General features: G+C 37.2%; 1 protein-coding gene across 1 annotated transcript in view; it reads left to right on the top strand.

The window, feature by feature from the left end:
- Positions 1 to 26,524, top strand: part of MET (MET proto-oncogene, receptor tyrosine kinase) — a 151,835-nt gene that overhangs the window by 48,549 nt on the left and 76,762 nt on the right. Inside the window, exon 3 of the mRNA XM_020979317.2 lies at positions 24,580 to 24,771. Coding sequence (XP_020834976.1) covers positions 24,580 to 24,771 — 192 coding nt within the window. The remainder of the gene's footprint in view (positions 1 to 24,579; positions 24,772 to 26,524) is intronic.

Below are 26,524 nucleotides of genomic sequence, written 5' to 3'. Positions count from 1 at the left end.
TACTGGAGGAGTGCTTTGAAGGCTGCTTTTGATCTACCAAATCAAATGCTTTTTGTTGTTGCTGTTGTTAATTAACAAACAGTAAACACAGCTGGTGTCACAAGGATTCTCTGTGTCTCTCAGTCAATTATGTTACTATAAAGACGTAGTAGGTGGAGAACTACAAGAAACATCTTCCTGTTCCGTTCTTGTTTTTCATTTTGGTATTTTTCCTTCCTGGTTTTTGCTTCACCTTTACCTTTGCTATGTTTGATATACATGTAGATTATTTCCATAAAATTTTATAAAAGAAGAAAAAGTATATATAAATCAGTAGTTATTGGTGTTCCTTTAGTTGTCTTTTGGGGACATTAATAATATCTATTTTTTCCTCTTCCTTTTGCTATTTTCTCCTTCATGAAAGATCTTACAAATTATTCCTTAATGATTTTAAAATTGTGTCAAGTCTAACAGATTTCCAAGATCCTGCCACCAATACTGTGGAAGAAGAAAGGGCTGAAACAGAACTGAGGGCCATTTTTAAAGTGTTTATTTGTTTCATAGGTTTCCATGACTACAGAATTCATCACCTCTTGGTCAATCTACTGGTGATAAGCCTCTTCATATATCACTATGTTGGTCTTTTGACAGAAGACTGAATGTTTTCTACTAGCTTCTAAAATTCATCAGTTATGAACACCATTTCATTGAATGTTGATAAAATTAAAATCCGAAAGTAAGCTGTGCCTCAAATCATAAGTTTCTTGAGGGCAGGAACTTTTCTTATTTTTTTCTTTAAGTCCATAATACCTAGAACAATGCTTTGCCAGTAATAAGCACTAATAAATCTTTTGAAGAAGTTAAACTTTAATTCATCTCCAAGAGTTCTTGTTTATAATATTAAGATTAGTTTAAACTGTCATTTTCCCAATTTATTTGTCTATATTTTTTTTAATAAATTATGTCTTGTAGCTAGAGAAAAATGCATAAATTTCAGAGTTGAATAAGATTCTACTTGGAACTAATAATAACTTATAATTAGAAATTCTGCTATTGCTTCTTCAAAGTTACATCTCTTACACTAATGGGTGATTCTCTCATGCCTTAATCTCATCTCTCCTTGGTCGATACTTCTATACTGGCAACAAATATAAAAATATATACAACAGTGAAAAGGTGGTACAAAACTTAAAGCATACAGTATAACTTTCTTACATAATCAAAACCAGAGAACAAGTAATAAACCCAAAATATTCTGTTTACTTTGTATAACTCTATCCATTGGGGGGGTTGTTTGTTTTTAGGCAACTGGGGTTAAGTGACTTGCCCAGGGTCACACAGCTGGTAAGTGTCAAGTGTTTGGTCTGAGGTCAGATTCGAACTCAGGTCCTCCTGATTTCAAGGCCGGTGCTCTATCTACTGCGCCACCTACCTGCCCCAATTATTTAACTCTATCCATTTTTAAAGAATTACACATAAAATACATGTGATTCAGTATACAAATGAGGGCCAGATTTTTTGAGAGACCCAAAGGTATATGCTAGCTTGATAAATTAGTTTTGGTAGATGTTTTACCTTGTAGGCAACTTTTTTTTTCATCTCTATCCACAGAGTTTGTATTTCTATTTCACTTTAACCATATTTATGTACTTTAAAATACATATAAAACTTATTGAAGGAAAGAAATAAATAAGTCTTCTTTGTAGTCCCATCCACATGTTGTCTAACAGTACCTTGAACATAGTAGCCACTCAATAAAAATTTGCTTTTATTGAATTGAAAAGTTTCCTTTCCAACAAAAAAAAAACTACAATCTGTAATGACTACATAATCTCCCCACCCCACTCCACAAAAAAACCTACCACAAGTATAAATATGTCTTTAAATTTTAATGACAATACCATAAAATTGTATTTTGGCCATAAATAAGGAAGACTTAGAGTGCATGTGGGAAAAAAAAAAGAGATGTATGAGGATTTCTCTGTGAACTGAAAGGAAACTTCATTTTTCTTTACATCTACTTTTCGTTAGTCAGGAAAGAAACTGTCCTTTGCCAAAGAAAAAGACAAAGGCTGAGAATAGGAGGCATTTAATCTTCAGTGCTCAAACTTGTGCCTATATGTCAGAAAGGCCATTACTGCTTTCTAGTCTGTAATTACAAGGACAGAGGTATTGATGTTCCTTTAAGTTGAAACGAATTTGAATACAGGGGATTTGGCTGAGTCAATATTTCGTGTGTTAGAGTTACATGAAACCTCAAGAAGGAGAACAAGGTAAAGATTTATTTTTTCTTAATAAAATCAATAATGAGAGAAGATTCAGGCCTCTGCGTATTCTCTAAAGCACAGTATTAAAAGAGATTATCAGACCAAGTTGGGTGGCTCCAAAAGCTTCAGAATATCAAAATGAATTGAATAAAAAAGAAAACCTTAAAATAGGATATGTTAAATCCAATGACTCATTCAATGTAAATGCATTTGTGGTTCTAATATGCTACTTACAGTAAGTAAAAATACATTCATAAGGATTATTCAAAGGCAATTATAATTTGAAAAGTAGCACTGCAAAAAGTGGCCAACTTTTTCACATGCATACTCTTCCTAAGTCATGTCTGTGCAGATAACTCACAGATCTATATATCTAGTCTCTACTCTGAGCTCCAGGCCCACATCACCAGCTGCCAACTGGACACTTCCAATTAGATGTCTCAGTGACATCTCCAAAATTAACATGTGGAAAACAGAATTATCTTTCCCTCCAAACCCATCCCTCTTCCAAACCTCTCTCTTCTGTTGAACGACCCATCATTCTTCCTTTCTCCTGGCTTTATAATCTTGGTATTTTTCTTGACTTCTTACATTTCCTCAGTCAATCAGTTGCCAAATCTTTTTAATAATTTCTCCAGAACATCTTATATATAGCCATTCTCTCTACTCACATAACCACCATCTAAGTTCAAGCCTTTATCACCTCTTACTTAGATTTTTGCAATGCCCCCCTAATTAACCTCCCAGCCTCAAGTCTCTCCACACATCTGCCAAAGTGATTTTATCTAAATGGAGATTTAACTATGTCATTCCCCTATTCTAAAAACTCCAGTGGATTCTAAGGTCAAACATAAACTCCTCTGCTTGGTTATTAAAGACCTTTACCACCTGACTTCAACCTACCTTTCCAGCCTCGTTATATATTATTCCTCTTGCTGCATGCTAATTAAGACAAATTGGCCATCTGTGTGTTTCTCATGCATAGCACTCCCATCTCTGCACCTTTGCACTGGTCATTTCCCGTGCCCAGAACGCATTTCTTCCTACACCTACCTCAGAAAATCTCTCCTGTCAAGAGAAAGCTCGAATACCAGCTTGTAGATGAAGCTTTTCCTGATCCCAGCAATTCCTAGTGACATCTCCATTGCCTGCCCTCCCTATCTTGCATGTAACTGCTTTGTATTTATTATGTATATATGTATGTGTGTATATGTGTGTATATGTGTGTGTATACCTGCCTTTTCCCCTCAATGGAATATAATATGTATGAGAGTGTAGATAGTTTAATTTCTTTTTGTATCAGAATTCCTCACATTTAGCATAGTGCCTGGCACATAGTAGGTACCTAATAAATGTTTGTTGATTGAATGGAGTGTAGGATAAGTCACATAACTTGGACTTGGAGGCAGATTAGTTGTATTCCAGTCTTTGCCATTAACTAGCTCTGTGACCTTGGACAAGTCACATTATCTTTTTCAGGTTCACTTTCATTACCCATAATATGTCATCTCACAAGGTTGTTGTAAAAATTAAATGAAATACTAAATGCAGAAACATCCTGTAAACAGCAAAACATTCTTTAAATATGAGGAATTATTATTCTGGAAATGAATGCTTTCATTAAAAAAAAAGATATTGGATTCTGCTACCTACTACACACTGCTTACATTGCCTGCCAATTTCCCCACACTTAACCAAAAAAAAGCTTTTATCTATTTTTTTTAAATAGTCATAGAATCTAGGGTAAGCTTAGCATAAGTTATCTTTGATAAAATAGCAATCCAATATCACACAGATGAATTCATGCATTGTGAAATAGTTAGGAAAGTAAACACCCATCTTTTCTTAAGTAAATACAAATTAAATGTGACTGTGCTTAGACCACAGGGCCTAAAAACCTGAATTTTCCCTTCATACACTAGATTCCTTGGTTCTTCTTACATTTACAGGTCTCTTTTAATTGACTTATGATCCTAGTATAAATATTAGTCGTTCCTGGAAACAGTGGGATGAACATAATGACCTCCTGAACTCAATTGCAACCCCAATGACTCATTCAATACTCTATACTATGAGCGCACAATAAACGTCCTTTACTCAGAGGCCAAATGATCAGTTTTCCCTGGCTTGCCACTTTATAGTAAAATCTCATTTGTGGTGAATGAATAAGACACTTCTCCTAACACCCTTTTTAACTAGGTTTCATTTTATCCTCCCTGTTAACAGGCTTCATTTTACACTTCAAGCTGGAGGTAAACCAAAAGTTAAACTGAGCTATTGTTTGTTTAATAATCTATTTCCTTCTTAACTTTATTCTTGCCCATAGCCTCAACCCAACACTCCACTGGCTTAGGAAAGCCTCAATTGAGATTGAATAGTAGTTTATACAATCTCTTTCATTCATTAACATATGTTGACATTCTCTTTCTTCACGACCAATCTTATTTTAGAGCTTTAGTAAGCAGCTTCTCCTGTTGCTTTTGGAATGAGCAGCCGGTAGCACCCATTTTAACTTGATATTTATTTCCAAAGGACTCTTCAAGTATGTTTCTCAATCTTTAGCAAGCAGCACACTTTAAGGTTCAAGACTTTCCATCTCTCTTATCCCTTCCTATGGCAATGGGGTGGGGAATATTATACCATTTATTATAAAGCCGTGTCCTTTATAGTTTTTCAGTTCTTCTCCCCTCTTCCACATACGCAGGCCAGAAAGCAACAAGTGAGTGGGAAGAAAATTGTAGGCATCTATTCTAGCCAGCTTTTGTCTTCTTAATAAATCAAGAATGTAAATAAGGTCTTTTTTTCAGTCTGTTACCAAGTCTATGAAGAAATAAAAGAGAGTAGGAAATAGTGTTCAATTTGATTTTCAGTTATGACCAAAACCACAAATTGGTAAATCAGTGGCTAATTTAATAGTTATTGGTTAAAGAAAAAGCTATATTTTAAATAAAGAAGACGTAATCCATCCAGCTCTTTGCCCCCCCTACAAAAAAAAATCCTCAAAACTGAATTATAAAATGGAAGGTCATTCTTGAGCTTAACTTGATATAATGGAGGTAAAGAGAACTTGAACGATTTCTCCCACTCCTGACAATGCCAGTTCACCAACCCATCCATATATACATGCCAAGGGTGCATTTGACGGAAAGAAGGATTAAATAGAGAAAAGGAAAATATAAGTTGGACAGGAATAGGTATTTTTATATGTGCTAAAAGTAGAGTAAATAGAATAAAAGCATTAAAAAAAAAACAGGGGTACCACTGTCCTCCACAAAGTCTATTAAAGTCCTCCAAAGTAAATTGGGTATAGGTAAGTAAATTGAGATAAGGGTATTCTAATCTTTTGATGTGTGATGTATTCCCACAAAGGGTGCTTTTAACAGCAGGTACCCGGAAAAATATCGTTCAGGCAAGAAGACCAAAAGAGAGGCCCTTCCATTAAGACTGTATTTGGAACTTTCTGGATCTCTACTTACCCTATCTCTGTTTACAAACTGAGGTAGAGGTAGGGGAGGAAAGACTATGTGTAGACTTCTTTGCAAACACCAATGAAAATACAGACACTTTGCACAGGGAGTAATTGTTCCTAAGACTGTGATATAGATGTAGATTAGATGAGTGGATGGCCATGCAGATAGTAAGGAAAGTGCGTTTAGGGACTTTGCGGATTGAGAAGAGTTAGCAGCAATTTGGAATAACTGGTCAAGCAGGATAAGCCCAGGACAATCAAGAGAGGAGATAAGAAACAACTCACTTAGAAAAGGCAAAACTTTTTCATGTTTACCTGCATTAAACAAAGCCCAAAACAAAAAAAAATATAGAATAAATCTCTAAATAACAAAATTTACATTTTTATTAAATCTATAGCAATAACATAGTACAGTTTTTAGCATAGGAGAGGCAAAGGGAAACTCCAGGTGAAGAAACTCCCTCTGCCACTGTAGGTTGGCACATTCGCTGCAATTTAAGTCTTTAAAGAGTAGTTTAAAACACTGAGAGGGTAAGTTACTAACCTAGGGCATAAAATGTGTCACAGGTGAGATTGGAGCCCAGGTCTTCCTACTTCAAGGCCAGTTCTTTACCTAATTCATCACCCTGCCTCGCTGATAATTTTTAACAAAACACAGTAAGAAAAATAAGAATATATCTTCATTGTGTCTGTTTCCATTTTCATGGAATGGCAACGTTAGGAAACTGAAAGTTGCAATTTTGGATAACTTCTTATGGTCACTAGTCACAGACTCAGATTGGTTTTTTGGAAGCAATCAGTTACGTGACTTGCCCAGAGTCATGCAGCTAGTGTCTGAATTCAGGTCCTCCTGACTCCAGGGCCAGTGCTCTATACACTAGGCCACCTAACTGCCCTCCCAGCCTCGTATTTCTTCAGTGTTTTCTCTTTTACTTTCCTAGGTATATATTTTAAAAGATAAACATCCTTATTGGCATCACTGTCAACAAATATCTGTTAAGCATGAACCTGCTGCACGTAGCAACATACATTTAAACATACAATATACAATTGAAGTAGTCCATAGCAGAAGCTATTTGTTTTATGGGTCAGTTCAAGGTAATTAGCACCTTTCCATTGAGTCTGTGAATCTCAGTACTCTCCAAGCAAGTAAATAGTAATTCATTTTCCTTTTGCTTAATAAAGATGGACAGAAAACTACACTTGGATTATAAAACTCTACCACTTAAAAAAAAGGGAGAAAAAAACTTCCTTTATGAATCATTCTTTCAGTCCTGGCCATGAATGAATTGGAATGTGAATGCAACTAACTTAAACCACATATGGGCTTGGTTTATTTTAGAACTGATTCACCTTTGGAATTTAGGATTCAGTGATGAATTTTTAACTCTTACCTTACTGCATCTTAAAAATATAAATTAAAACTTGAGAAGACCATTAAGACATAGGCACATATTCTATTTACATATAAGTGCATATGTATTGTGAAAAGATATATGTAATATTCTATTCAAGACATAATCCATCCAGCTCCTTGCCCCCCCCAAAAAAAAAAATCCTCAAAACTGAATTATAAAATGGAGGGTAATTCTTGAGCTTAACTGGATATAATGGAGGTAAAGAGAACTTGAATGATTTCTCCCAATCCTGACAATGCCAATTCACCAACCCACCCATATATACATGCCCAGGGCACATTGGGCTGAAAGAAGGATTAAATGGAGAAAATGAAGATATAAGTGGGACAGGAGTACGTCAAATACTATATATTCCACTAAAGTTGTATTAAATGTTTCTTCAAGGTGAGGTGGTAGACCTAGTTAAGTGTCACAACAACAACAAACCCTATCCATCTAAGGAGGTAAATTCTAGGCCTAGAATTCCTTTTTTTTAGTCCTGACTTTGGGAAGCTTTCAACATCATAAAGAACTACAGTAGAAATGTGTCATAAACTATGGCCCTAGTTAGAGAGAGAAGTTCTCTAATGACTGGCTGGGAACTGGAATTCAAGCCCCTTGCTTAAAAAAAAAAGTTTCCTACTCAGTTACTTAGTCTGCCAGAGTTGTCCCACTGTCATGCCATGAGCCAAAGGACTCAAAGAGTGCACATCTGGGCCAACCATGCTTTTTTTTTTTAATTTTTTTTTTTTAGCTAACAGAAATATTTTTTCCCTTGCTTTCCACCTCCCCTGTCCCACTGAAGAGAAAGAAAAATGAATCCATTGTTATGAATATACGTCAAACAAAAAAAATTTTTCATTTTGGCTGTGTCCAAAAAATGTATGTCTCAATCTGAAACCCTGAATCCATCACTTCTTTGTCAGGGGGTGAGTAGCATTTGGCCATACTTTTAGATGTAAAGAAGAAAAGCCAATATAAAGCAGGTAGTTCATAAACCTTTTTTGTGCTGTGGACCCCTTTGGCAATCTGATGCCAAATGGATCTCCTTTTCAGAATAATGTATTTTAAAAGAATAAAATAAAATACATAAGTTTAGGAGAGAAAATGTTGAAATAGTCATCAAAATGCTATAAAAAAAAAGCATGGATCCCCAAGTTAAGAACTCCCGGATGTAGGAAACAGCTTAGTTCATAAGACAAAAGTCAATCGCAAACCAATTCTCATTAATGGCCTCAGCAAGTAGAAAGAGAAAGAGAGTTGGATAAAGACAGTTCAGATACCCAAAATGCATCTGCCCTGACCAGAACTTCAATACACTAGTGAACTGCAACATTAGATATAGTTACAGTTTTTATACTTCTCCCCATGGTCTGAGGAGGGAAACTGCCTTTAGCACCTTCGCCTATTAAAAGAACTTTGGAGCTGTCTCCAGTTCCTTGAGATCTGTATCCCTGTTCCCCATACCCACTCCCCTCTTGTTCTCACTTTTCTGCCCCCTACTTTCCTTTCCAAGTCCCGGTTGCTCTGCTGTTTATGTTATGTGGTAGTTCTTGGCTTAGGGAGATGAGCCAAAAAAACCCAAACCCCAGAAAGCTTAGTGAAGGCTTAACCTACTTCCCTCTCAACACCTAGGCTTTTACCATAGTATCCCCCTACAGGGGGGATCTGGGTCCAAACAGGTGTGATATGCCAGTGTAGTGTGAACACTGATTGGTCCTACCAACCTGGAAAGACTTTGAAGAAGTGCCCAGTAATGGTTGTGTTTCTAGCCCCTGAGGTCCAGCTTTTCTAAGGATCTTCAAGTTTTTGGCCCAACAACCCTCAAAGACCTGTTAATTAACAGAGGAGTTCTGATCTGCTTCTGTATCCACACCAACAAAATCACAGATCACTGAAATATATTGATGTGAGCACCGTGATTGAAAAGTAGACATTACTTCTGCCCCCTAGGAATTTTTTATGTCATTACACAGACAGTGATATAACATTACAATGTGTTGTTATATCAACCAAGAAACATTTATTTAGATCCAATTATGTGTGAGAAATTGAGATTACAAAGTCAGAAAAGAAATAGCGTTTGTTCTCAAGGAGCTTACATTCTGTTGGCGAAAAAAGCACATAAACATTAAATTCAGCACAAAATTATACAAAGAACAAGGTAATTTCAAGAGACACTAACAGGTGAGGATCAGGAAAGACCATGCAGGCAGCGTCACTCGGGCAGAATTTTAAGAGAATTAGGGATTATAAAAAGGTGCAGGTGGAGCCAGAAGGCATTCCAGGCATAGGGATAGCTGATGCAAAGGCTTAGAGATAGAAGATACAATGTTGTGTCTTAGGAAAAGTAAGCAAAATTGTCCAAAAGATAAAATAGGTGGATGTGAATTATGTTGAATAACCCTGGAAGGTAACCTGGAGACGGATTATGAAGAGTTTTAAATTCCAGACAGGGGAGTGTGTATTTTATCCTAAAGGATAGGGAGTCATAAAGAAACAGGATATTTGGAAGGAGTATAGGTATTGAAGGAAAGGTGGTAATTATAGTTTTGGACATATTATATTCAAATTAATGGCAGGTCATCTGTGATTGCCATGACCTTACTGGGAGCCTTTGCAGTAGCTCAGGAACACTGCAGGGCTCCACAAATGCTGAGCCTACTCACTACTCTGCACCACTCCCTGACATGGAAAGGAAATAAGAGACAGGGAGTGGCATGGAGAGTCAACTGGGCTTAGTGTATGGGAAGTCCTGGGGTGTTTCTGTGCTGCCAAGAGATCTTCCGTTAAGGGAAGGGCAATTTCTGCGCATTTCATACATCCAAAAGGAAATGATCTGTATTCAGAAGCCAGAAGATCTAACTTTGAATCATCAAAACAGTCAGTCTATCTTTGTCTCTTTCTCTGTTACTCCTCGTGTGTCCGACCTGAAATGATGTACTTTGGGAAAGAGGATGACCTTCCTCAGTCACAATGCTGTTCAGTCAACAATATATAAGCATTCATTAATTCATTTCATTTCATTCAAAAAACAATTTTTAAGAGCTTCCTTTGGGCAGAGTATTCTGCTTTGTGCTAGGGAAGATAGAAAGCTTGGATAAAAACTTAGTAAGAGGTTGAGGAATAAACAAGGTACTATTTACTCACCATTACTTGATAAGCAAATTAGAAAGTAGTAGACAAATCAAGAGAGCAGGTCCTCACTAGTAGGGAGAAATTAGAGAAGGTTTCATTGAGAAGGTAACAATTAAATAAGCCCTAAAGGATATAAAGGAATTTATCAGTTTAAGAGGAGAAAAGAAAGAAAGCCAAGGACAGAGGTAGGGAATAAGATGAGGCAAGACACAGAGGCAGGAAAACGCAGACTGTGTTCTGGGTTTGGGAGAAGCATGGCCAGCGCCCTCTTTGTTCAAGTTGGTGTTGGGACCAAATGAGGTACTCAAGTCACAACATTTAACAAAGAAGGAGGCTTACTGTGCCCTGACATGGCAAGCATATACAATAAGGATTCAGCCACCTCATTTTCCTCTGGAAAAGTCTGGTCAGTCAGTCATGAAAGTAGAGCAACTTTCTTGGTATTAGACACCCGCCAAGTCTGAAAGCCCAGACTCCACTTGACTGGGATATTTTATGCCCCAATATGATCGGGAAGCTGCATCAGGAAAGCCCTGGCCAATCAAGTCCCGGGGCAGCTTTGTCCTGGGCCTACCCATGTTGACTGAGGGTGAGGAGTGAGGAGGGAAGCTGCATCACAAAAGATGAGGACAATCAGGTCCCAGGATAGCTTCGTCCTGTCGCAAGAGTCCAAGAGAACTTTAATTTAGACAGCATGGAGTACACGGAAAGGAATCTGGAAAAGGCCAAATTACAAAGGACCTTAAATTTAAATGTTAAACTTTGTTGTTCAGTCATTTTTCTGTCATGTCCAACTCTTCATGACACCATTTGGGGTTTTCTTGGCAAAGATTCTGGAGAGAATTTCCTTCTCCAGTTCATTTTACAGATAAGGAACAGAGGCAAACAGGGTGAAGTGACTTGCCCAGGGTCACAAGGCTAGAAAGTATCTGAGGCCAGATTTGAACTCAGGAAGGTGAGTCTTCCTGATTTTCAGGCCTGGTGCTGCACCACCTAGCTCCCTCATAAATAGTTTCCTACCAATAGAATATAAGCCCCCTCGAGGACAAGAAGAGTTGTATTTTTGCCGTTGTAGCCACTGCACCTAAGACATTGCCTGGGACATAGTAGATGCATATTAAATACTTGTTGGTTGATTGATTGATGTTTAACACCCACCTCAAAGGAGTGTTGTGATAAAAGTATTTTTAAAATTTTAAAGTACTACATAAATGTGAGTTATTGTGATTCCTCTAAACTGTAACCCAGTTTACAGTTTACTTAGTATGAAGTGTGAATTTTGTGTTTTCTGATTAAATATGCTTCTCTTCTTTGAATAATAGTGATGATGGTGGAAGAAAATTAATCAACGTGAGTATGCTTGTGAAAACTAAAAGTCTATCTGCAGGGCTGATTTCAGTTATCTGTGGATGCGTTAAATCCATCCTACAGATTGAACAAAATGCATCACTATTTTAAATGTACTAGTTCCTTAATTATGCTTAATTAAGTGCAATTACACATTCGTGGAAAGCATCATTATGTGAACTAGGTGAAAACATTTTGAATCAAATATATGAAGGTATTCCATAATGTACATAGGCATGCATTTAATCCTAAAAACATAACCTGTGGAAAACTTTTAGGACAATGTGGACAAGAGTTGCACAGGATAAGCAGGTATGAATAGATTGTTGGAGAGAATTGCTAAATATATACTATTATAGAGTCATGTAAATATAATATTTGAGTATCATAGAACCAATTTATGCTATCAAATTTGTGAAGGGTGTCAAAACAAATACTAGTTTGAGGAATACCAACTAAATAATGCGAGTCTTCAAATTATAAACCTAGCTCTGTTACCAGTTTTATGATGAGTAAGTTTTTTAGGGTTTGGTGACTAAGTTTCCTATTAGTGAAAATGAAGAGTGTGGTATTCACTGAGCTCAGAACTGTCATAATATGTAATAAACTAGAAAACTAATGCTAGATGTCTTTTAAAATTGTTTTGTGCATAAATATATTGTGATATATTTGTCTGTAGCACTTCTTAAATTTGGCAACAGTAAAAGGTTTCTGAACAACCAAAAAATTAATTAAAAATCAAATGCATAATGAATCCAAGGTGTTTCTGGCAGCGCTTGCCTGTGTTGCATCTCGCTGCAGCCTTGGTTCTGAACACACAGCATGCGCACTTTGCACTGCACGCACCATCACACCATGCAATGCCAATGAATGCTGCCAAAACATGTAAAAGGGTCGCAAGTGGAAAAACTTTAAGAAGCCCTAAATATGAGATGATTGATAAATGTATATACAAGTGGCTCCTTTCAAAGCATTCCAACCAATAAATTCAATCTAATATGAGATGGCCCCAAAGCCATGACATCACCTGAGATACTCTGAAACTAGTGCCCTGAGAAACCAAGGCCAGGAGTGGAGGAGAGACTGCAATTTGTAGGCCTCCCTTTTGTTCTCCTTGACCTGCATTTATTTTACACTTCTCTCTTACTTGGTCCACTGGACACATCTAATTATTCATTCAGTAAGGAGTAGAGCGGGAAAAAGGAAGGAAACAAATGTTTATAAGAATCTACTATGTGCCAGGCACTGTGCTAAGCATTTTACAATTATTATCTCATTTGATCTTCACAACAGTTCTAGTACTATAATTATACCTGCTTGATAATGGAAGCACCTGAGATAGAAAGAGGTTAAATGACTTGCCCAGGATCACACAGCTGGCTAGATTTGAACTGAGGTCTTCTTTGACGCCAAGCCCTGTGCTCTATATGCTGTACCACCTAGCTGTCTCTACGTTTGCTATCGTTGTTATTGTTTTATTTATCAGGACCTGTGATGTCATGTGATATAGGGAATTTCCTGTGAAGAACTTCCTACCCAATTCAGATCAATGACTGTTCTTCAGCTTACAGTCAAAGACTTATCTGAGTGACTGAGAAATGAAATGAATTGACCAAGGTCACCTAGTTAGTATGTGTCAGCGGCAGGATCTGAGCCAGTCTTCTTGACTCCAAAGCTAGCCCTCATTGCTACACCATCTTTGGGAAGGATGCTGTGTGAACAGAGGAGTTTCAGAGGAGGTCTCTAGTTGGCTCAAGAGAGCTGTAGGGCATAATATAAACATCAGCCAAAGTCAAGAACTAAGGGTCTGTCCACCTTATGAGAGAACCCAATGAACATGAGATTAATATGTCAGTATTGCAATTCTATGTTGATGCAAGGTAGATAAACATGAAGGGGATGTTAGGTGGCACAGGGGATAGAGCGCTGGGCCTGGCTGGAGTCAGGAAGACTCATCTTCCTGAGTTCAAATCTGGCCTCAGAAACTAGCTGTATGACCTTGGGCAAGTCACTTAACCCTGTTTGCCTCAGTTTCCTCATCTGTAAAATGAGCTGGAGAAGGAAATGGCAAACCCACTCCAATAACTTTGCCAAGAAAACCCCAAATAGGGTCACAAAGAACCAGGCATAACTAAAACAATTGCACAACATATGAATGTGATGAAATACTATTGTGCAGTAAGAAATGGCGGGGGGGGGAGAGGCAGGTAGGTGGGGCAGTGGATAGAACACCAGCCCTGAAGTCAGGAGGACCTGAGTTTAAATCCACCTCAGACTAAACACCTGACACTTACTAGCTGTGTGATCCTGGGCAAGTCACTTAACCTAAAATGCCTAAAAAGTGAAAAAAAGAAAAAGAAACAGGGGGGGGAATTCTTTCAAAGATATGGAAAGACTTATAAGAACTGAGTCAGAGTAAGGTAAGCAGAACCAGAGGACCAATTTATTCTAAAACATTGATATTATAAAAATGAATGATTTTTGGACTTTTATAAGCTGATGAAGAATGAATAGTATTTTCTATCATTATCGTCAGTGAGCCATTTTACTTTTCCAAGTACTTCAATATGATATGAGGGGGCATAGACAAAAGTCTGAATATCAACGAATGTATAAGCTCTGAAATTTAGATTTTTGTCTTTTTCCTTTTGGTCAGGGCAGGCATGCAGTTTGAATCTATGATTTCATTAAGTGTAAAGGAACTCCCCTCAGAGTTAATTCTCTTTACTAATGCAGGTCATAACTGTTCTGCAACTTACAGGCCAAAAGAGGTGCCTAGAACACTGAAAGATGAAGTGCTTTGCCCAGGGGGGACTCAGGCAGTACGTGCTACAGTCAGAATTTAAAACCAGGTGCTCCTGATTCTCATGACAGCTCTATCTACTATGTCATCCTGAGTATTATTTACATCAGAGGTTTCAAAGACTCGGGCTGGCAATATTCCCAAGTACAGCCCAAATCAGATTAAAATGTAATCGGGAAATATTTAAGAAAACAAACAAAATGCAATAAAATATAGATAATGTTAACACGTGGTTTTCTAAGTCAATATGCTACTCTCAGGGATCTTAATGTATCAGGACCATCATTTCTATTTGAGTTTGACAACACTGTTATACATCATGCTTACATTTTGTTTAAAAGTCCAAACAGCTTTACTGGATTTATGGGCATGAGCAAAGGGCAAGTGGCATATAAGACAGGGAAGCATATTCTGGATAGGTACCTTCAGAGTAAACCTTCCCACAACCTCAGTAACATAGATGAATCATATTTTTGTCAAGATTAACTTTCTCTGGATTCTTATAGCCATGCTTTGATAACAAAATTAAAAATAAGTATTCTTATTTCATATTTATCTACAAAATCTTCTAGTTGGGGAAATGGAAAAAGGGGAGGACAGGATTTCTTATACCTGATACTAAGCAGTAAATTATAACACCTGCCTGTGTCTTCAGAGTACATCTTGAAACTGCAAAAGATAGTTAAATTGTAATCTTGCTTCTGTTTATGTTAGCTTAAGTTATTTATTAACAGTCTTTCTTTGCTTTCTTAGTCCTTTAGTTTCTTTCTCATATGGAGAATAATTTGGTTCTGAAGTACTATAATTTCAGAGTTTTCCGATAGGGCCATAATTTCAGCACGCACTAATCAGCTTTAGTAGACAGTATTAGTAGACAGTGTACCATCTTCCAAAATTGGATTAGAAGTGAGTTGCAAAACTTTATTTATTAAAAAAATCAAACCATTTGGAAACTGACCCCCTTCTGAACTTCTCTACTATTATTGGTGGTATCAGCAGCCTTCCAATCACTCAGGTTCATAACCTTGGTATCATCTTCAACTAATCGCTAACACTGCCTCCACATATCCAGTTACTTAACAAATCTTGTTTCTATCTACACAATGGCTCTCACATATCTACCCTTCTCTCCACTCAGACAGCCAACATCCTAACTCAGGCCCCCATCACCTCTCACCTGGATTATTGTAATAGCCTCCTCATTGATCTCCCTGCCTGTTACTCTACTCTATCCTCTATTCAGCCACCAAAATGTTTTCCCCCTAAGACATAGTCCTGCCTATATTGTCACCCTACTCAATAAACTCCCTGTTAGATCTCTTAGATCAAACATTAACTCTTCTATTTGGCATTTAAAACTCTTCATAAGCTGGTCCCTGGCTACCTTCCTAGCCTTTTTGTATGCAGTCCAAACACACTGGCTTACTTGCTGTTGTCATAAACAATCTCATCTCAATGTAGTTATATTGGCTGTCCACTGTGTCTGGAATGCACCCCCTCCTGACCCTCACCTCTTGAAATCTTTGGTTTCCTTCAATCACCACCTTCATAAAGCTCTTCATCCTTTGTATTTCATTTGTGTATGTTCCAAATAGACTTATATGTGTGCATATTATCTCCCCCATGTTAGAATGCAAGGTAATTAAGGAAAAATACTACTTAATTTTTGTCTCTGTATCCCCAAGATGCAGTAAGTTCTTTAAAGATGTTTTTTGATTGGTTCATTCCTTAATTTAACTTTCTTTCTCTTGTACTTCTCAAGTTAAAAATGTGAAGCGAGACTATTTTATAATTCCCCAAATAGAATTAGTTTTCACGGTCAAAAAGTTCTTCAGCAATTATCTAATCCAATGCTCTAATTTTATAGATGAAGAAACTGAGGTGTAGGTAGGCTAAGCCACTTGTCCAAGGTCACACATGTAAAAAGAATCAGAAGCAGAATTCAAACCCAAGTACTCCAATTTTAGAGCCAGTAAGTATACTACTTTCCACTATACCTCTGCTGTCTCTCCCTTACTTGGGACTATAGAAAAGTATAGCAGTTGATGTGATAACATTTAATCCTCTAGTGAGGATTTACCAGTCTCCTAGGAGGGTTTTGAATTTCAAAGTCTCTGAAGTACCCAGACATCTGCCTTCAGTAACAAAATATCTTAGAGCAGTTTTTAGCCAACTGAAAAAAAGCTACAGCTACCTAGTACCTATTCCCCTTTGCATAACTGGGTAGAAAATCTTGCATTTTCCACTTGAGAGAGTATTCTTAATAAATTAAAAACTCTTTAAATATTTTATGATCTGTGCAACAGCAAGGAATATGTCTCAGATTTCTTTTACAGATCATGTCCCCTGGGTTTAGTGATTCACACGCAATGAATCCCTAGTAAATAACTGAGTTATTAACGAAGAGGCAAAAGGGTGTAGAAGATAGGATGTGGGGCTAGGGATCATAGAATTGTAGAGTTGGAAGTTTTTTAGGGATTTTCTAGCTCCACATCTCACCCAGGGGAGTGCAGTCCTTTCTATGGTATACCAGGTAAATGGTATTCATCTTCTGTCTGAATACTTCCAATGACAGAGAGCTCTCAATTTCATGAGGCAGTCCCATTTCATTGTTAGAAAGCTCTAATTATTGACTCCAGCTTAATCTAACCTTAGTTCTATCCCAGTATTTAATAAGAATACTCCTTATCAACCTCAGCCATATATTAGTCATATCTTCCTAGAACTTGCCTCGGCACTCCAAGATCTTTTACCTTCAACTCTTTGCTTCCTGCTTCTCATGTGCCAAAAAAAAAAAAAAAGAGAGAGAAAGAAGTGGTGTCTCGTTATGCCTTTCACAACAGCTGCAAAACATCAAGAAAGACAAGGAGGTATGGCTAGTTCCAAACACCCTGGCTAAAAAGGAACTAACAGGCTTCTGTCAACTGAATGAAGCAAATCGGCCCTTGGTTACTGATACTCCAGAAATGCCTGCATTTGAATCCTATTCCAGCATACCTCTGAAGTGACAACTTACTGCTCCTACCCTGGACCATGATTTCCCTTAAGCCCTTTCAGATATTTTTTTTCTGGTTTACTAACATCTTACTCCACTAGTAAAATGAGATGATGTAATTAAAGGGATTTATAAATCTTATAGTGTTTTAGAAATGTTAATTTTTATCATTACTATATGATACAGTATATTATATATTTCTTAATTCTGTCCTTTTTGGACATTATATTATTGAGCCCCAGAACTAGACTTACTACTGCATCTGAGCAACAAGACTTTTATTCTCACCCTTGGATGTTGGTTGATATCTAGGTTTTGATCCATGAATCTGTGCACTATAAGTCCCCGACTCCAGCTCTCTGGCACTGTTTGTCCAACCTCCAGTGGTTAGACACACCTCTCCCCTCTTACTCCGATGTTAATTACTACCCAGCTTCCTTTTCAGGTGGTGTCATCAATACATTGAAAGCATAAAGAAATCGGTTTTTGTTGTTGTAAATGAATTTAAACAAAGTTTGTGAACATATGTCTAACTTGTTTCATAAAAGAGACAAGCAGAGAAATAAAAAATGGTCCTAAATTTATAAGTTTACCACCTAGAATGGCTATGAGATAAAGAAGTTGGAAAGATAATGAACTATGCTTTTCAATAGGTTAAACGTAATATAGACAGAAGTTATGTAAGCAGTAAAATAAAGATCCTAAAATACCAAATGGGATTTGCGGTAATAACACTTTGATATAATAGCAGAGAGAAAGAAAAAAAGCCATTTGAGAGCTAATACTGATAAAAGATACAAGATTAGAGAGGAAGGTTTTTATGTGCAAAGAAAGAGAACACAAAGAAAATGTAATTACCATTTCCATTGCTTTTCCTCTTTCTTGGTCTGGCTTTGTTCTCCCATCAGCTTTGCCCAAACTTCTTCCCATAGTGTCCATCCCCCTCATTTGGATGATCCTGTATGAGTCAAGCTCACAGTTAGTTGGCCACGAGTGGGTACCTGTGGATGATATCTCCAAAATCATAGAATGACTTGGCTCAAGGACAAAGGGAATGGCAGCAAAAGGAGTCTGGGAGCAAGGAAACCAGAGAGAGCTATCTAAAAGGTCCATGCTGACATCCATCCTGGTGTCCTAGGTGACCATAGCCACTAACCATATGTTTATCCTTGTTTTTAATCACATTTTGGTAATAACTACAACAATGTAGGGTAAACACATAATTTCTTACCTATCTACCCAACAGAGTTCATGTAAAGGTAAAATTAACAAGTGCTTTTAAAAGGCTAAAGCATCATATAGCTATAACAACAACAGCAATATATTAGTAGCTTAAGGTTTCCAAAGTGCTTTCCTCACAATAACGTTTTTAGATTGACAATGATTGTTACTAATCCAAAATGATCTTAGGGTGGACAACAAAGTAAGATGAAAATTAATAAGGATAAATGTAAAGTTCTACAGTGGAATACAAAAAAAATCAACTCCTCAAATACAAGATGGGGGTACGTGGCTAGACAACAATTCTTGTGAACAAGATTTGGAGTTTTAGCTCCATAATGTTTAACAGTTTGACACAGCAAGCAAAAAAACAAAATGTTCTAGAATGCACGAAGAAAGGATAGCATCTGCAATGAAACCATTCTACTATGCTTCATCCTAAACAGGCCATATCTGAAGTAGTATGTACATTTCAGGGCATTACATTTTAGAGAATCTATAGTAAGCGTGAGCATGTCCAGAAGAAGATGACCAGGATAACATGAGGATTAGAGAGAAAATGCCATATCAGGAACAGTTGGAGAAAATGGATCATTTTAACTTGGAATAGAAACAATTTAGATGAGACCCATTAGCTTTGAAGGGACAGGATCTAGAAGGATTAGGATGACTCCACTTGACCTCATAGTGAAGCACTTAGAGCAATGGGTTGATTTTTCAAAAGGGCAAATTTAGAGCTGATATAAAGAAAAATCTTCCTAATAAAAAGGTTGCTTGGGAAAGGAGGTAGTTCTCTCTCACTGAATGTTCTCAAGCACTCTTCATGGGTATCCTGAGCTAGGCCTAACTTAGGCTAGTCCAGTGTTTCGGGCTTGGACTTAGAATGCAATGAGATACTCATGGACCATAAAATGCAGTAAAGATGACTTTACTAATAACAAAAGATTAAAAGGATACAATTCGTAAGTTTAAAAAGGATGCTAATCCAGATAAAACGGTTACTCTCTTACGCCTCAACATTCACCAAAGCAATGGGCCAAGCTGGGTCAGAAAGGCATTCCCAAATGGCAGTGGAAATTCCATTAAAACATCCTGCTCCAATTCCCCAAAGTGTGTGCCTTTTATGCCATGAGTAGGGAAGCCAAACCAATAATGATGATCCTGACAAATGCCTTACCATTCCCTTAAAGGGAAACTAGCCCAGCCTACATCAATGTGTCTTCCACAATGGGGATCTTATAGAAGGGATTCTTAGTTGGACTAAATGATTTCTGATAGCCCTTCTAACTTTAATATTCTGTGATTCTGCCTTCAAATTGTGCCTTCAACTACTGCTGTCATCATCAGTATTACTAATTAGGATTGCAGATTTATAGCCAAAAGGAACCTTAGAGAAAACTCAGTTCCACATCCTCATTTTGATGATAAAGAATCTGAGGCCCTAAGATGTTAAGTGATTTTCTCAATATCACACAAGAAATATAAATAGTAGAGCCATGATTCAAACCCAGGTCCTCTGACTGCAAATCTAGCACTCTTTCCATTGTACTGAAAGAGTTTCAAAGGAAAAAGTATAGTGAAAAAGAAGGCCTAGGACTGAATATTAGGAGATGACTGGCAAAAGAATTACATACTACACTAAAGATAAAGCCAAATTTGGGTATTGACACTAAGTCTAGCACCAACTTAGTGAGCCATTAGAGGGGATGGCCACCATGACACATAAGAAGGATCAAATCAACCCAAGTCAGAAAATGGAGAGAGAAAAGAAGAGAAGGAAGGAGGGAAGGAAGGAAGGAAGGAAGGAAGAAGGAAGGAAGGAAGAAGGAAGGAAGGAAGGAAGGAGGAAGGAAGGAAGAAGGAAGGAAGGAAGGAAGGAGGAGGAAGGAAGGAAGGAAGGGAAGGAAGGAAGGAGGAAGGAAGGAAGGAAGGAAGGAAGGAAGGTAGGAAGAGGAAGGAAGGAGGGAGAGAGGATGGGAGAGAGTGAAGGAGGGAACAAAGGAGGGAACGAGGGAGGGAACAAGGGAGGGAATGAGGGAAGAAGGATGGAAGGAAGGAAGGATGAAAAGGAAGGCAGAAAGGAAGGAAAGAAGGAAGGATGAAAAGAAGGAAGGAAGGAATTAGTGGTCAATAAGGCAAAGGCAATATGAAATTCTAAAGGAGAAAAATAATAAACACACATTCCATTTGACTAGAGAAATTTGAGAAACCTGGATTCAGAGAATAAAAGTCATGTAATCTGAGTTCTAATATAAGCATTTTCAAGCCTCATTTTCTTTATCTATAAAATGAGAATAATGCTACCTGAATGGCTAATCTTACAGGATTCTTGTGAGAATCAAATGATATCATGTACATGAAAGTGCTTTGCAAGCTATGAAAACTATGAAAACTCAAATACTCAAATGGATTTCTGATCTCATCATTTTGGATGCGTCCTCCAATGATGCAAATTGGAACCTTTCCACACTTGCCCATCCTTTGTGATTCTTTTCCATATCCTCCCATAAATTTATACAAGGGGTCCACCCAATGTACTGAAGGCCTTCCTTGCTTTTTCCTGACATGGAAAGGAGACCAGTGGAGCATTCTGGCTATCTACCTATGATCTCTCACTCTCAGCACATGATAACCCCTCTTATTTTTCCCTTATACATTTCCATGAGATGAGAGGAAGTATTTGTAAGACAGACAGAGTCAGCCTCCTAGTCAAGAATAACCAGCATTCAAGTCCTGCTGTATGACCTTGGAGAAACCACTTAGCCTTCCCAGTGTTTCAGGCAATTCTCTAAAACTATGTATCACAGAAAAGGTGCTGATTTTCATTGGTAGAGAGAGTTTCCTGACTGGGAATTCTATACATTAATGAAACCAGAAGTCAAGGCCTACATTTCCCTGATGACTTTATTACCCTTTGCTCTTACTCTCACTTATACCCTTAACTCTTCCATGGCATCTTCTGTGCATGAGAATACTGCTCCCACTGAACTCCCAGAAGTGCCATTTCTACCCATACTCAGTATTACTGTGGATAAATATTCTCCATGGCCCTGAGGGAAGTAGAAAAATAAGTGGACTCTCAGCGAGAGGCTGTTCTTCAACCATAGCCCACCTGCATGTTGGATGCCCAAGGCTGACAGGCATTCAGGTTCCATAATGACTTTTTGTCAGGTGGGAAGTGGAGGAAGACAATCTCTTTGTCCCTGTATGGACACTGTTAAAATAAGTATGCTAGCTCATTTCCCTTCACAGCATAGAGAATTGGGCTGAATAATAGTAATAATTGTGCAGTGCCTTTCCTCTGAAATACTCAGTATAATTGACAAATCCCACAACCAGTAGAGTAGTTATCTTCTGTTAAATCTCAAAATCTTACTAAGTAGACCTCCGCCATCAAACACCTTGTCTTTGCCCCCCACCATCCCTGATTTCCTGGGCCTCCAGTTGACAGTGGCACCCTATCACCAACATCCTCCACTTCAACCCACTCTACCCCATGGTGATCTCAAGGATTCAGGGAATCAAGAGTAGGTCCTCTTCACAAATGGTAGTTGATCTCTGGCTTATACAATATAAATAGCACTTAAACTTGACCTTATGTTTAATTGTGTTTTCAGCCAAAATCTGAACTGTGTTGCAAGATTGTGAAGTAAACATGTAGACACTACTTCAACATTGTGCAATTTTTCTATACTTTAGTGACTTTGTCTTTCAAGAAATGAAGACATAATCTCTTACGCTCTTGTTCCACAAAGGAATGTCCTTTAGGCCCTTTGCAATGCTGAATAACTACCACATATTAAACCTAAAAGAAAGGTTAATAATTTTGCCCTTTGTTTACAAATGTGGAAACAAAGACAGGTTTTCAAATCAACCTAACAAACATTTAATAACAACATTCTTAGGTGCAAGGCACACTTCTTGCCTTGATATTGTCTTTATGATTTCTTGAGCAAAGTTTTCAAAAGTACATACAGAGACTGGATCTTCATTGCACCACTGGTTCTATGTTCTGTATCTCTCATTAGGGCATTAACTACAAAGAGAGTGGTGTCGGGAGGGAGGACACTTGTCCTGAGCAGCTATAGGAATAAATTGGGGATAGGCAGAGGTGGAGGTGGGAGAATGTCTACCTCAAACACACATTTTGAAAATGCATGAATGTAAGTGAGAGGTTATTGATACTGTCATCCTATCCACACTCCAGTAATCATTTGTGCAATCCATTAAGTCACCATCCTCAAATGCCACACACACACACACACACACACACACACACTGCTTCATCCTTGATCCAAAACAAAAACAAGCAAAAAAACCCTAAGTTCCTAAAGAGACAATACATAACTGCTATTCTTAACCAGAATAAAAGATTACTGATAAGAGAAATAGTATACACATACTATTTGTGTTGTGTGTGTTTGTGTGTGTGTGTGTGTGTGTGTGTGTGTGCGTGTGTGTGCTGCAGGACAGCCTGAAGAACATTTCAGATGACTTCCAGTTCAAAACTAGTCCCAGCTGATTTATGGTCCTGCTGTTTCTCTGAATTCTCTTTCTAAAATGAAAAATGATCATCAATAGTAACTAAATTACCAATTAATAGATTACTATTGAATTTTTGGTACAATTCAGTTACCTACTTCTCTGAAGAGTAATCTATAGAATCTTGGTGAAGAAAACCTTCTAATTAAAAATCCAAATACCATCCAGTAACATTTCACAATAAAAGTCTAGACCTCTAAATTGCCATTTCCCTCCAAATAGTCACTGTTATTTAACATCAGAGGCAGTATGATACAATAGAAAGAGTTCTGCATTTGGTGTTACAGGGCCACAATTCAACTCCTTCCTGTGTCACTCAATAGCTCTGTGATTGGACAAGTCACTTAACTTAATGAGGATTCAGCTTTGTCATCTATAAAATGAGGGAGTTGGGTTTGTTAACTGCTAAGTTTGCTTCCAGTTCAAAACCTATAAACCTATGATCCTATGACCCATGTCTTATTAGTTTTACTGTAATTATTGCATTTGACTCATTTAAAATAAAAATGTTTGTTTGTTATAGAAATTAGCCAAGAAGATAAATGTATAAACCAATCAATATATAGAATTGTGTTTTGATCACTACCACCACCTCCACCCCCAGAAAAAGAGGTAGTTTGGCAAAATGGATATGGTGTTGGGTTCAAATATCACTCTGATATTAACAGAATGACCTGGGTGTCTCTTAGCCTCTCTGATCCTTAGGCAGCTCTAAGACTGGAGATTTCCAAACTTATAACAAAAGAAGTCAATTGTGGGCATGCCTGGTGAATTTTTTGCCCTGGATGGCAAAAGGATAATCTCAAAGAAAAATCACTAAAAATTGAGCAGTTGAACGCACTTAAGAATTCACTTTAAAACCATTTTTGCTGAGATAATTTCACATTGTAATACTCTTTTTTTTAATTACCATAAATCTAATGGAAAAATGCAGAAATTCTAATGTCTTAGAACTTTCTTGCTTTCATAGCAACAAAAGGAGGAATAAATAAAGTATTCCCTTTTGTTTCTTCTAAGATAAGTGGATCCTAAATACCTACATAATTATACTTGTTTGCTATAAGCATTTCAGTTCTCTTCTCTGTCTTAGAATGTAATTCTTAGATAAAAGCCATGAGCTTTTAATGATCTTTTGTGCAAATCAGCCATGCACTGTGCTTACTGGGCATTTAGTGAACCTGATTTTCCAAGTATGTGAACTATAACATATTTTGTCCAGAATGTTAGGACACTTTATCTACTCTACAAAATCTGGTGAAACGTGAGCAAGTTAGATGAGTTAGAAATATTTCTGCTGCCTAATTGGAAATACGTGTCATTTATATGGTACTACTAGCCATCTCCCCTAAGCATTCTTTTCCTTGCAGCGTACTCCTGACCTATTTTCACAATAATTTTATGATGATTTTTTTTTATTCCAGACATTTTTAAGAAACTCATCAGGCTGTGAAGCAAGAGATGATGAATATAGGACAGAATTTACCACAGGATTGCAACGTATCGATTTATTCACAGGACAATTCAAGCAAGTTCTTTTAACATCAATATCTACCTTTATCAAAGGAGACCTGACTATTGCAAACCTTGGAACATCAGATGGTCGATTTATGCAGGTAGATACTATCTTGGTAGTAACTTTCACTATTTTGTCCAGTGGTATCTTATGTGTTTTTTACAGTATGATGTTTATAAAATATATATTATATAGTGAGAAACTACAGTGCTTATTAATGAAGATAGGACCACAGATTGAGGAGAAGCAATTAAGGATGATCCCAATTTTTTACTAATTTGCTATTTTTTATTTGCATATGCTTTGGTTTTAATTTTCCTTTTTTGTTTTGGGGTCTCTTTTTTTACATTCACAATTTCCACTACGGGAATGGAAAATAACATGAAACAATTAAAGCATTTCCAAGCAACATTTCCTATTTCAGGGGAAGCAGTGGATCAAAGGAAAGCTATTGTGTGAATTGTGTGTCTCCATGAACAGAAACATTCACATCATTGAGTAAAACTGGCTGGAGCTGGGAAGGTACATTATCATCAAAATCCCATTGTAACACCAAGTGTCTACTGAGTCTGCAAAACAGTAAAGTCAGATACAACCAAAAGGAGGGGGATCACATAATGCTTGTTGAATGAGTTAATGAGTTGATGAATGAATGAACACACACATAAAGTTCTGATTTTAGTAAGAAAGCTTTTAATGCTTATCAAGTATTTGATAGGATAAAAATGCCCATTTCAGGCTTGAATAAAGGTACTGTATCTCCCCGACATGAAAATCACATTTTGCAGAATTTAATAAACACGTAAGTTACATCAGTTTTACTCCTAGAATAGTAATTTGGTTAGTGCTTCCAACCATGTGCTCATTAGTAGATGCTCGACTAATGTAGAAAGAAAATGGAGTTTCTATGGAAATGCTAGCTATCTACAAATAATGGAAAGTACATAAAAGGACATGTTTATTTTCAAGTATCATAGTAATCTGCTGTGTTGTTAAAAAGGAGAAAATGTAATCTAGTCTATAACTAATATCCTATTCAAACTCAGAGGATGATTTCCGAGGGACCAAAAGGTTAAAATAATGTTTGCCTTTGGATTTTTTTTTTAGCTGTACATTCTATCCACACATTCAAACAAAAAATTATTTCCAGGACATTTTCTCAATGTTGTTGTAGCAGCAGTATTGCTAGAACCTGTTGCTACACTTTAAAAACTGCTCATCAGAGACCCATGAGCATTTTGAAGATGGTGGAATTTTTTTTAAACATCGTAAAACCTATGAGGAAAACCTTCTCTAGCTCTAAAGGGATCATACACATGGTGTTATCTTAAACAGTTCCCTGTGGTCTCATCTTCTTGCATTGCTTCTCAGTTAATGATGCCTCTCTTCCCATTCACTGCCCCTCTGAGTCCACATTCTTGTTTATCCACCTAATCCCTTGTCACTGTTTAGCTTTGTCCTTTACTCCTTTTAATTGCTTTCTTTATCTTCAAATTTAGTCTGCTTCCACTTTTTCTCTAAAGTGTCTAATTATTCCCTAGTTAGTTCAAATTCTATATTAATAGTTGTAATAAGGTTAACGTAGGTCTATTACTGTTCAATTTTTTTAAAATTCCCTACTCTTGAAGGATTTTATAATCACAGTAAAAGCCTCATTATAAAGCACCTTGAAGTTGCCAGGTGAGGTTATACTTTGTCCCATGCATATACAGATGTATTTTGCACCTTCTCTCTATAATGATAAAGCAGGGTGGCACAGTAGATAGAGAATTATGCCACAAATTAGAAAGATCTAAGTTCAGATCTGGCCAAGTGACTCTGGGTAAGTCGTGTAACCTCTGTCTGCCTCAGTC

The sequence above is a fragment of the Phascolarctos cinereus genome, unplaced genomic scaffold (assembly GCF_003287225.1).
Source record: "Phascolarctos cinereus isolate Bilbo 61053 unplaced genomic scaffold, phaCin_HiC Scaffold_1;HRSCAF=81, whole genome shotgun sequence".
Classification (NCBI taxonomy): domain Eukaryota; kingdom Metazoa; phylum Chordata; class Mammalia; order Diprotodontia; family Phascolarctidae; genus Phascolarctos; species Phascolarctos cinereus.
This window is presented reverse-complemented; position numbering and strand designations above follow the sequence as displayed.